At 38.4% G+C, this 12,017-nt stretch overlaps 1 protein-coding gene across 2 annotated transcripts in view; it reads left to right on the top strand.

The window, feature by feature from the left end:
* Nucleotides 1-254: 254 nt before the first annotated feature.
* The window catches only part of LOC141942377 (macrophage mannose receptor 1-like), a 33,900-nt gene continuing 22,137 nt past the window's right edge, over nucleotides 255-12,017 (top strand). The window contains exons 1-10 of one of the 2 annotated variants that reach the window (XM_074865462.1): nucleotides 255-375; nucleotides 1,999-2,231; nucleotides 2,589-2,987; nucleotides 3,809-3,982; nucleotides 5,831-5,989; nucleotides 6,812-6,925; nucleotides 9,195-9,341; nucleotides 10,257-10,439; nucleotides 10,965-11,122; nucleotides 11,532-11,642. In XM_074865462.1, the coding sequence (XP_074721563.1) occupies nucleotides 2,210-2,231; nucleotides 2,589-2,987; nucleotides 3,809-3,982; nucleotides 5,831-5,989; nucleotides 6,812-6,925; nucleotides 9,195-9,341; nucleotides 10,257-10,439; nucleotides 10,965-11,122; nucleotides 11,532-11,642 (1,467 nt within the window). In that variant the 5' untranslated portion in view covers nucleotides 255-375; nucleotides 1,999-2,209. The remainder of the gene's footprint in view (nucleotides 376-1,998; nucleotides 2,232-2,588; nucleotides 2,988-3,808; nucleotides 3,983-5,830; nucleotides 5,990-6,811; nucleotides 6,926-9,194; nucleotides 9,342-10,256; nucleotides 10,440-10,964; nucleotides 11,123-11,531; nucleotides 11,643-12,017) is intronic. The other variant, XM_074865452.1, reaches the window with a different exon arrangement.

Genomic DNA, 12,017 nt, shown 5'->3' on the forward strand with positions numbered 1-12,017 from the left:
ACAATCCCAGAGCAGACTCAAGAAAATTAAAAATAATTCAGTGGAATGATGCTGAACTGTTCAATCTTTGCCACTTGTATGCACATGGATGGAAACTTCACTTTAAGATGCAAAGTTTGAATTTTGTAATTATTTACAGATTTCAAAATAGCACATGTGACAGGATATTTCCTTATTTAGAGCCCAGAGTTTTCTCTTTCAACTAAAACTCTCAAAAACTGAGGAGCCAGTGCCAACTGGTTCCTTAAGGACTTCTACTGCAGCAATTAATTTCAGCTCATCTCTTTGTGAAAAAGAAGAAAGAAATGAAACACTTGAATTTTTCTACATTCTTAGTTTTCCTCTCTTTCATTCATACTGCTTTTCAGACACTCGGTGAGTCTTTGTTTTTTATCCCCTGCAAAAGTGGATGTGAAAGTGGGCATTTTTGTTGTCTTGCTTGTTTTGTAGGCTCTTTAAGATTTTCATGCAGCTTGACTACCCTGCATTTCATATTCATCTTAACTGGAGTGGTCCACAGAAGTTTAAAAAAGATGCAGATACAGAGATGTTGGTTCACTTTCAAAAAGAAGGGAAGAGTCAAGATGGGGTAAAGTTGGGAATCAGAGGTCAGGACAGATTCATATATGCAGATAAAGATTTCCTTTTGGATACAGTTTAATTATTGCTTATGTCTACTCTGTGAAGCAGATGGACTTCTTAGTGTGCTCCATAGTCCCTGTCTGTATATGTGACTGAGTTACAAAAAATGAAATAGAGAAAGGAATTACATAGGGTACGGTATGTGTAGCTCTTAACCACTACGGCTTTCAGAGTAAGGCCGTGTTAAGCCTCTGAAATTGACCAAGAACAGGTCACAGTTCACTTTTTATATAAGGATGGTGATAAGGTTCAAGGACATTTTTCCTTTATCCTTCAATTTATTAGATTTGTGGAGGAGTAGGATACAAATCACAGCTTCTGAAAGCAGACACTGTGCCATGTGAGCTATGCCAGCACTAGCCTGTGGAAAATTGGGGTCTCTCCTCCGGTCTGCAAGCTGGGACCCAAACCCACATGCCCAAGCATGAACCTCAGAATTTCCAGTGAGAACTCCTATTGTTAGACTCAAAAATACTACAAGGGACAATAGCTGAAACTTTGGGCACTATGCTAACCACTTATTTAGTTAGCAGTAAGAAATAAAAGATTTCCTAAGATTTAATACTTTCTCTCTAAATGGACAAGGAAAGAAGAAACTAGGTCTTAGCTCCAAATTTAGATTTGAAGAAGTGAAACTTCCATAGATTACTAAACTGGTCAAAGTAACACAGGGCCTTCTTGGGAGAGCTCAAACATTAAATACAGATGTCGTAACAAGAACTATTCTTCCTGTCATAGTTTCCCTGAATTTCCCAGAGACTTTCTGCTCTGTTCACTATTCAACATTGGCTGTTCCCTAACATCCTACCCTTGTCCTGCAAATTTACTTTAGTGTTTGGAAGGGTCCCTTTTGTCGTTATTTTGTCAGATGGATACAGGCATGATGCTACATCTCTGTTTCCAGGTGGGGATTTGAGGCACAGAGAACTGAAGGGCAAAGCCTTGCCCTCCTGTCCCATAGGTCCTAGATTATTCCCTGTAGTCCAAATTTCACTCCCTCATGACCCAAAGCCAGTGGGAGTTGTATGCTACTTGATGTCAGGCCGATGTCCAGCACTGAACAACCTGCTTTACCTGTGGGCAATACAACTGCAGTACTAGGCAGCTCTTCCCAGCAGGGCCTACTTGTCTTGATGGATTACTAAATTAGGCTGCCTATAATCCTTCGGGAGTGTTAGCTAGTTTGTTCAGCATTCACATAATGTCTTTCCATAACAATGCACAAGCACACAGGCACAGACCTATAGTATCTTTTTATATATATATATATATCTATGTCTATATACTGCCTGGTGTTTGTTCTTCTGAGAATGTTTGTGATTTGATTGTGTAAATTATGTTGAATTTTTATTATAGATGTACTAATGAGAGGATACTGGAGCAAGGCAAGATAACAAGCCACTGTTCCACGGTTTTTCATTCTAAAATTAACCCCAAACCATAACCGAACATGCTAATTACGGAAGGAGCAAGAGTCACAGAAGGCTCACTCACTAACTGTGTTAAGCACAAATGCAACCACGCGGAGATGTATGTAACATGAGTCAAATCTACAGTGCATGCAGTGATGGCAAACTTCCAAATCTTCAGTAAGGTCTCTTTTGGAAATCTTGAAAGAAATGTATATTTCAGGAGGGATTTAGAAAAATAAAATCCACTGTACTCATGAAAATTCCATTATAGTGATGACATTCTTGAAGCTGTCATAATGTGTTTTATGTGCTCTTATTCCTCTGTATTGTATTTATGAGCTGCACTTATTTTTCCTTCACAGAAGGAAATAAAAGTCTTGAAAATGCTGTTTGATCTTTGCAAAAGTGACTCAGATTTACAGTCTCCTGACATGAGTCAGATCAGCATAGAATCAACAGCACATCTTCCCTCACAAGCTCCCCTCACCATGTGCTCACCATAAGTACATTAATTTTGATTATTTTATTTTACAGACAATGAAATATTTTTAATATACAATGAGGATACTAAGCTCTGCTTAATTGCACAGAGTTCTCATGCAGTTACAACAGCTGCTTGCAAGAAAAACACTGAGTTACAAAAATTCAGATGGGTGTCTGATCACCAGGTGATGAGCGTGGCATTTGCACAATGTTTGGGAGTGCCCTACAAGCAAAACCAAGCTAAGATTTCTTTGTACCCATGCAACAAGAAAAGTGAATTCCAGAAATGGGAGTGCAGAAACGCGACCTTGGCAATCCAAGGGGAAGATTTATTTCTCAGTGCTGGCAAAAGAAAAGAAGACAGTATCATGCTGAAGACAGGATCAGCAATGATAGATAAATGGAAGATCTATGGAACCATGAATGATTTGTGTTCTGAAGGCCATGAAGGTAAAGTTTAAAGGTTAATCTTGATGGTGTATTGAACTCACTTGTTTGGCATCACAGATAGGATCCTTTGATTTCTGCTCCCCTTAGTCTAACATCAGCTGTTCCCCCTGAGGCAATGGTGGACTGGAGGATGATTAGTTCACATATTCAGGCCTGTAATCCTCGATCCAGGAGATGCACAGCTGCTTAGGTTCAATGTGCAAAAAATGTGTATATTTTTTCTTTGCTTTTAAAGCAAAGGTGAATCTTGGCTATTTTCAGTTGTTAGCTTTAATCAAAACGCTTTATTTAACTGTATACTAGTACTAGTGAAATTGTATTAGTATTGTTAGATGAAAGCCAAAAATCTTTATGTTTAGTACACCAATATTAAATGTAAGGAAATAACTCCATGCATGCTACCCTTCAGTTGTTCTGTGAGATTTCTGATGCCAAAAATCCCACAACATTTAACAATTAAATCAAGTATTTATTTTTAATGAATGATGGGAAGCTAAGCTACATGATAAACAAATAATGCTATTTTTAGAAAAATATTTAAACATATGAGACAAAAATCACTACAGTTCTTTCATAGTTGGCTACAGAATGAAAATCCTCTATTTCCAGCTGTTACAGCTGGTGATATCATAAGCAAACGGTAAATTGCAAGCCTTACCCAGAACTTCCTTGGAAGGCACTGCTGGTGACAGTAGGTCCCCAGTGACACTGGTGTAACACTTGTAACACTTTCACCACATAGCCTTATGTAGAGTATAGATACGTAGAGAACTGGGTTCCCCAGATTCCCATACCTATATAATAATTTTTTGCCCCCTCAGATCTGTTCACAGTGTTAGGAAATGCCAATGGAGCTCCATGTGCTTTCCCCTTCCAGCTGAGTGGTAAATGGTACGCTGGGTGCACAGCTGCTGGCAGGTCAGACGGCTTTCTCTGGTGTGCAACAACCCCTGACTTTGATGAGGACCATTTGTACGGGTTCTGTCCAACTGGTGGTAAGCCCCATATGCTGACATAGATGCTATAACACAACACTGTTAGGTAAATATACCAATTTACCTGAGACACTGTTAATAATATGGAAGGGAAAAACCTTGTAATGACTTCATTTTACTCAAAAATGTCTCTGTCATGCCATAACATTCCTTACAGAAGAAACAATAATGTTTCCTATGAGTCTACAGTCAGGCTGAAAGTTGTCTGGGTGTGTCCATCAGTAGCTAACACCCAGGAAAAGACCAGTATGCTTTAAATATGACTGCATTCAGCATAAAATCATCTGAAAATTGAGATGCTACTCACAGCCTAATTCTCCTTGCTCATTGCTATTTGGGGTAACAGTAGTATAACCTTTTCTATGCATGGAAATCCCTGTTCTGTATAACAAGATTGATTTACAGTCTACGGGAGGATGTAGTTTCTTTTCTGAAAGACATAAAATAAGAAGATTGCCTCAAAGATCTTACTGAAATAGCAGCATCGTCAACCTTTCCCTTGTAATATTTCAGATTACATTACAAGGTAATGTTATCTGAACAGATAAATGTATGTGAATCTGAGTGCAGGATGAAGGACACCAAAATACGGTGTTAATGAAGATATTAAAAACGCTGCTTCAGACCTAATTTTTCAGTGCTACACCACAGACTCACTATTTGTCATTCTGAGCAGAGTATTGCACTGGGAAACCAGGTTCAACTCATTAGCAAACACTAACTACCACAACCATTTTCATTGATATTACTGAAAATTATTTCCTGGTGCAATATTGCATGCACTAGCTTGAAAAATGCCAGAATATCCTCACTGTATAAACTGGCAAACATGAAGTTTCTGGCATTATAAAATTGTTGGGACACTAACACCTGAGTCTACAACTAAAAATAATATCCAATCTAAACCTTCCTGACACAACTTGAGGCTCTTCCTCCTTGTCCTATCACTTGTTACTTGGGAAAAGAGACTGACACCCACCTCACTATGACCTCTTTTCAGGTAGTTGTAGAGAGTGATAAAATCTCTTCTGAGCCTCCTTTTCTCCAGGTTAAACAACCCCAGTTCCCTCAGCCTCACCTCATAAGACTTGTGCTCCAGACCCTTCACCAGCCTCGTTGCTCTTCTCTGGACATGCTCCAGCACCTCAATGTCCTTCTTGTAGTGAGGCGCCCAAAACTCAACACAGTATTTGAGGTGCAGCCTCACCAGGGCTGAGTACAGGGGGACGATCACTTCCCTAGTCCTGCTGGCCATGCTATCTCTGATACAAGCCAGGATGCCATTGGCCTTCCTGGCCACCTGGGCACACTGCTGGCTCATAGTCAGACAGCTGTTGACCAACACTCCCAGGTCCTTTTCTGCTGGGCAGCTTTCCAGCCACTCCTCCCCAGGCCTGTAGCATTGCAAATGTAATTAATGATGGCATAGTTTGAAAAGCAAACTTCGCATCATTGGAAATGTTTGCATTTCAGTTGTATTTCAGTCAAGAGTTAATTTAGGCATAACCTATGAGCTGCTCAACAGGTTTTCAGAGTAGATAGTGACCAAGGTGCAGTTTTGCTTTATTGATCTTTTGCACTACTTTTTTTTTCACCTGGAGATTATCAGACTTGACAAGGGAAACTGAAAATAAAGGATGAAAGGCCTATCTCTGCTAATGTCAATGGCAAACTCCCTTTTACTTAACAAAGAGCAAGCCGATGGAAGAGTATGGGTTTCAGGGGTCTGAGCATTATTTGCTTCAGAATCTCACGTCATAAGTAAGCTTGCAGGTAAATTTTCTCATAACATTTTGTGTAAGTTGTTTAGAACAAACTGTAATACTAAATCTCCTTTCTCTCACACAGACAATGACAGATTTTGGAGTATGGATCCTTTGACGGGCACCTACTACCAGATAAACTACCAGTCAGCTCTCACGTGGCACCAAGCAAGGAAGAGCTGCCAGCAGCAGAACGCAGAATTATTAAGTGTCACAGAGATACATGAACAAATCTATCTAAGAGGTGAACTAATAAGCAAGACTCAGTAAAAAGAGTGTCAAAGAGGTTTTTTGACTGATTACATGTTTCAGTGCTTTAATCACATTACGATGAATAGATGATGTAAAAATGGTATATGTACTGCTAGAGAAACAGCACAATTACTGTAAATTAAGCTTTTTATAGGTGGAATTAAGTTGTGGAATTGCCATTTGAAACTATTTCTATTATTATTATTTTTTCAAAGAAAGTTAAGAATTTCCAGCTAATTAAGCAAAAGTTGGCTCAAGCTCAGAAAACACCAGAAAGGTCCCAGAAAGGGACCTTACAAGAAGGAACGTCGTTATAGGAGGCAGTCATTATATGACTTCTGTGTTAAGAAATCAGTATTCCTCACATATATTTAATGAAACAGATTTCTGGAAATACCATACAAATTTTATAAAAAACACTATTAAAAATCTAAAGACTTTCTGGATGTATGCATAGACTCTGTAGAACGAAGGCTCTGTATCAATTGCATCGCAATCAAGCAAACTTGATTACATACGTTGTTAACATAAATATTAACAACAGCAATTCAGTATTTCAGTTTTCAAAGCTTATTGCTTACATATAACTGTAGAATAGCATCAAATTCAGATTAACTAATATTCAAAATAGTCTTTTGCAATTCTCTACCTTTTATCTACAGAATAAACTCTCTGAGTTTATTTACCAGTAAACATGGATTCTGTGCTGAACTTAGAAATCACAAAGTATGCATTTATTATCTTCCTCCAAACTTTGCAAATGCAGAGCATTTCCTAACAAATCTCATTAGACTTCAACTCTTTGGTTGCCTAGATTTGATTGACAGCAAGAGATCCTCTCTCTGGATTGGGCTTAACAGTCTGAATCTCAACAGTGGCTGGCAGTGGAGTGGTGGCATTCCCTTCAGATACTTTAACTGGGCACCAGGTAGTAATCCTTTTTTTTAACAGTTTCTGGAATTAATATTTCCCAGCAGTATGATGAATTCATATTAATTACAGTCCTGTATTATTCCCCATGAACACGAGAAAATAGAGTTGAAAGGCTTATGAGACGTGATATTAAAAAATCTGAGAAAGATGCTTTTCTTCACTGGATATACCACAATGAGTTTCAAGCAGAAGAGCTAAATAAACTCATCTCCTATCAGAAGTAGGTAAGGTGAAAAGCACTAGTTGAGCTGTAGCATACTAGGAATACCTTCAAGTCAGTTAAAACCTCTGTCTCTTCAACTTTCACAAGGGTTATCAGACCCCACATCCTGCAAGGACTCAGCTGTCAGTCTTGCAAAGCTTTCCCCCTCACTTTTTATGCTTTTCTTTTATTCTCTCCTCTTTAACATTCAAGAGACACTGTAAACAGAGTTCACAGCACTGGCAGTTTATCTTTGAAAACTGCTTAATGATTGTCATGGCAACAGCTGTTTGCAGAAAATGCTGAATGTTTGCTTGCTGAATAAATGCATGCATATTCCATCTTTTGGCGTTCCCCAAGTCTCAAAGGTGCCACCCATTTTTATCTGGCACAGAGGATGAAGGGAAAGCCCAGAGTTGCTGAGTCTGATAGAGGGTTTTCTACCTTCAGCTGAGCTCATCAAATTCCTTAAGCGTTGCAGAGAAGAGGAGCAGCTGGGTCTCAGGTCAAGCAGCCCACACCCTTGGAGTTCCTGTATCTCCATGTGATGGCTATTATCATGAGTTAATGTACACATTTCCAGTTTACTGCAAAATTATTAGAAGTTTTATCTTTTGCGGGGAGGGGAAAAAAAACATAAGTCATCACACTGTGGACATGAGAAGAGGAAAACACTGCGCATTTCCCAAGGACAGTGGTCCTGGACAACCTCCTGGAGGGCTGGTTGCAGAGGCAGGCAGAGGAGAGACACACAGCAAGTGTGAAGGCATGTGAGGAGGCTCTGCTTGAAGCAAGGAGCAGATCTGCAGCCAAGTTGCCAAAGGGACATTCAGAAAGGACCTCTTCAAAGGGCATGAGTGGAAGTTTTTTCTTCCAGCATATCACTGAAAGATGCTGGAACAGAACCTGACATAGAAAGGAAAGACTCCTCTGCAAGGGCATTGCGGAAATGAGGAAATTTATTTTCACATGTGACTTGGTATGCCTCATCCAAAAGATGTGCCTTGTATTTTATTTTACGAAGTCCATATTATAATTTTTCTGTTCTGTCAAACACAGCTCTAGAAACTAGAAGCCATTTAACATGCTCCAATAAAGAGAAAGCCAACCCTGTCAGACTTTGTCCAGTCTGGGCTCCCACCACTCCCTACTCAACTGCCAGACAACATATCCCACAGATTGGTGGCATTTTGCTTTTGTCTCATATTTTTAACAAATAATATTCATTCACTGAGCTTGGTTTATCTTCCGAGCTAGAACTCTAATTTTCAGGTTTTGAAATTTCTTTTTATTGTTAGGAGCTGATAGTTCTTACTCTGAAGAACACTCCCCTCTTCACATCTGTAAAATTCCTTGCCTGAAGATGATGTTAAGATGCTACCTTACTGTATTCCTGTCCCAAAATATTAGCTTGAAATGTGTCCTCTGATTCCATGAATGTAACTGAGTGTTTTAAGCGCATTACTTAGTCCTATTAGGGTAACAGTGTCCTGACAACAAATTTGGTATAAAACTAGAAGTTTCATGAACTGTGCAACTATGAGCTCTGTCTTCCTACAGTCTGTGTAGCTGCACCAGGTACCCCTTCAATGTCTGGACTCTTCAGTCTGGGCAACAGATAACTGGTTGTGAGCTACATATTCCTTAATCAATGTATAGCTGAATCCTATGCACAGGGTGATAAAATGGGGAGGGGGGGGTGGGGGGCAGGGGCAAGGAAAGGACTTGCTGCAACCTTTCTATCAGTTCAGGCTTGAGATTTAGTCTCTCTTCTGTGCAAGCCAACAATTTGCACAAAACGTATAGAAATGTCTTACTTTTGAGACTGCTGTTCTTCAATCAGATATGGCAGAGAGTGTGAATTATACAACAAGCATCTAAAGAAATGTTTTGATGGGTACTTTTAAATTACATTTCCTTATCTCCGGTAGAAAAATAACTGTAGCGATGAAGTCATGTGTCCATAATTGACACATTAAAAGGCTGGTAGAAAATTGTTCTTTTAGCTGCTGACATAAAACCTGTGCTACAGAAAAATAATTTGGTTTTTTATTCTATGAAGGAAGCCCTGAGCCTGAGCCTGGGAAACTCTGTGCAGTAATAAATCCCAGAAGAGATGCTAAATGGGAAAACCAGCCATGTGAGCTGAAAGTTGGCTATATCTGTAAAAAGGAAAACTCCACACTGGATCCTTTCATTCTTCCATCAGGTATGTCAAGCAAATAAAAACCCTTTGATAAAGACAGAATTTGTGTTCCTAAAATAAAATTTCATGGGTATTTAAAATAAAATTTAAAAAAAGCATTGTCCTTTGTTCTTCTTCTTTGATGAGTGGCACAGATCAAAGCATACTGCTATTTCTTTAACTAAATATAACTAAATACTGGAAATGTACCTGGAACCCAGTAACTACACAAGCAATTTTTATTTCATATTATTATTCACAATTCCAGAGATGCTGGTCTATGCCATACACTATCACAGAAGTATCATGGACTGCATGGATGTGAAAATAAAGTTAGAGATGCCTCACCCTTCATGAAGGCATTTGAATGAAAACACCTAGGCTTATCACTGGAGGCTTGGAAACATGGCACCAACAGGCTCAAACCACCTTCTCAGTGGGACTGCCTGTAACCTAGAAAGATGGCCAAAAAACTCATGTTCCTTCAGACCACTTTTCTACAAGGCTTTTCTCTGATTTATTTAATGAGACTTAGTACAGAAAGCTATATGTGCAGAGAATTACTTGTGCTGCAGTAATAATGCCTTTATGAAATATGCAAAACATAACTGCTTGGGCTATATTGTGTGAAAACACTATACATGGAATTCTAAAATATTCCACTGACCAAAAGTGAATATTTCACACTAGTGAAGCCCAGTAACCACTGGCTCCATTATTTTTTGTTTAAATGCAATATTTTTTCTGTAGAAGTACAGTGTACAACAGCAAACAGACTAAAATATTTTATGTGTATGAGGAATTAATAGAAGTAGTGCTTATTTATAATCACTCCATTTTCATTCTAATTAGTTAATTAACTGATTTCAAACGTAACTGCAGTTATTCTAGACTTCAGTTTTCACTGTTTAAAAACTTGAAATATCTATTAATTTTGAGGGGATGAAGAGCCTGTTAAATGCCCCGAAGGATGGTTGCCCTACGGAAATCACTGTTTCATGGTTCATAGAGACCCCAGAGTATGGAGAGAAGCCCTAATTTCTTGCAATGAGAGCAATGGCAATCTGGCCAGTATCCACAACCCCGAGGAGCATGGCTTCATACTGTCTCAACTTGGCTACAGTGAGTAATTCTACAGGGCAGTGTTTGGTACAAATGGAGAATTATATTATTAGAAATCTTACAGGATTTAAAAAAAAAACCCTTACATATTTGATATGAATATTCATAGGGAAGCTCACAGATATATAGGTTAAAAAGAAACACCAAAAAACCACAAGAGGAATAATTAGTGCTCTCTTCATTTTCTTTTTATTTTGATTTTCATTTGTTTTTCACTGCATGAAATCACTTGAAGGAAATAACAGCTCTAGTTACTGCAGTATTTGGGCTGATTATCTGACTCAGACGCCTTGTAGCTGTAGATACATTAATGGACTTCCACTGATAAAGCTGAGGAATCTCATTTCCTGCTGGTATCTAATTTTCTAACTTCTTGAAAGAAGAATGTGAATTAGATCTTAAAATAAACTCCACTGTCATTTAATCTAGATGAATTTGTATTATAACATGGCAATTTCAGCTGATCTCCATAAATTCTTGCTCCTATGGACTTGGGTACTAATGGAGGTGAATTTCTGTTCTTAGAAGCTGTGGATGAGCTGTGGATTGGTCTGAATGATCTCAACACTCAAATGTACTTTGAGTGGAGTGATGGGACTCCTGTGACATATACCAAATGGTTGCCTGGAGAGCCAACCCATGCAATCAGTGGACAAGAAGATTGTGTCATTATGGCAGGAGAGGTAGAATCATTCCAAATTTGTGTAGCATTATACTATTTAATTTTTGTTTCTATTCCTAGGTTGTTTTTTTTTTTTAATGCAACTTAGTAACAAATCAGGGAATGATATCTTTATTCACCCAGAAAGATGGTTGTTCTAAATTAAATTCAACATTAGAGATAACTAGATACATGTTCCTATCTGACTGTGAGTGTACATTATACACCAAGCAAACCTTACCAGTCTGCCCGTGACACCCAGTTACCTTAACATAACCTCACAATTAAGCACAAATACCAGAAATTAATTAAAAAGTATAGAACTTTATTCTCCCATTGAAACAATATTTTTTTTTTAAAAAATCAGTAACGTTTCTAAAGGAAACAGGTTCTTCCTCACTATTTTTCACCTCTTCCCAACCTGCATCTAGGATGGATACTGGGCAGACAGTGCCTGTGATAGAAAATTAGGTTACATCTGCAGAAGAGACCCACTACAAGGAGTTTCTGGGACAGCTAAGGCTGATCCTGCCTGCCGGAAGGTAAGAAGAAAGCATAACCAAGAATCTGGTTAGCAAAAATCCATTGTTTTCACAAACTCCACTTGCTCTTGAAACTATCTTTTTTTTTTTTTCCTCTAAGAAGTGTGATTTTACATCAAATTCAGGGTGATAATTTCCACTACATTCTCTTATTTAAAATAAAGTTATTTTGAAATTTTTTACTCAATATGAGTCAGGCCCATTATCTCTCAGAACTGTCTGTGAAGGAGGCTAAAGCCACTACTGCAGTTTTCTGCGTATTTGTTTTATTTTTCTACAACCATCTGTGGTTATCTAAAATGTAGTAGAGACTGGGTACCGTTTCTGGACTATGTGACTTCATGTAAGATGATGACAAATATCATTACTGAAGCC

Source organism: Strix uralensis, chromosome 1 (genome assembly GCF_047716275.1).
Source record: "Strix uralensis isolate ZFMK-TIS-50842 chromosome 1, bStrUra1, whole genome shotgun sequence".
NCBI lineage: Eukaryota > Metazoa > Chordata > Aves > Strigiformes > Strigidae > Strix > Strix uralensis.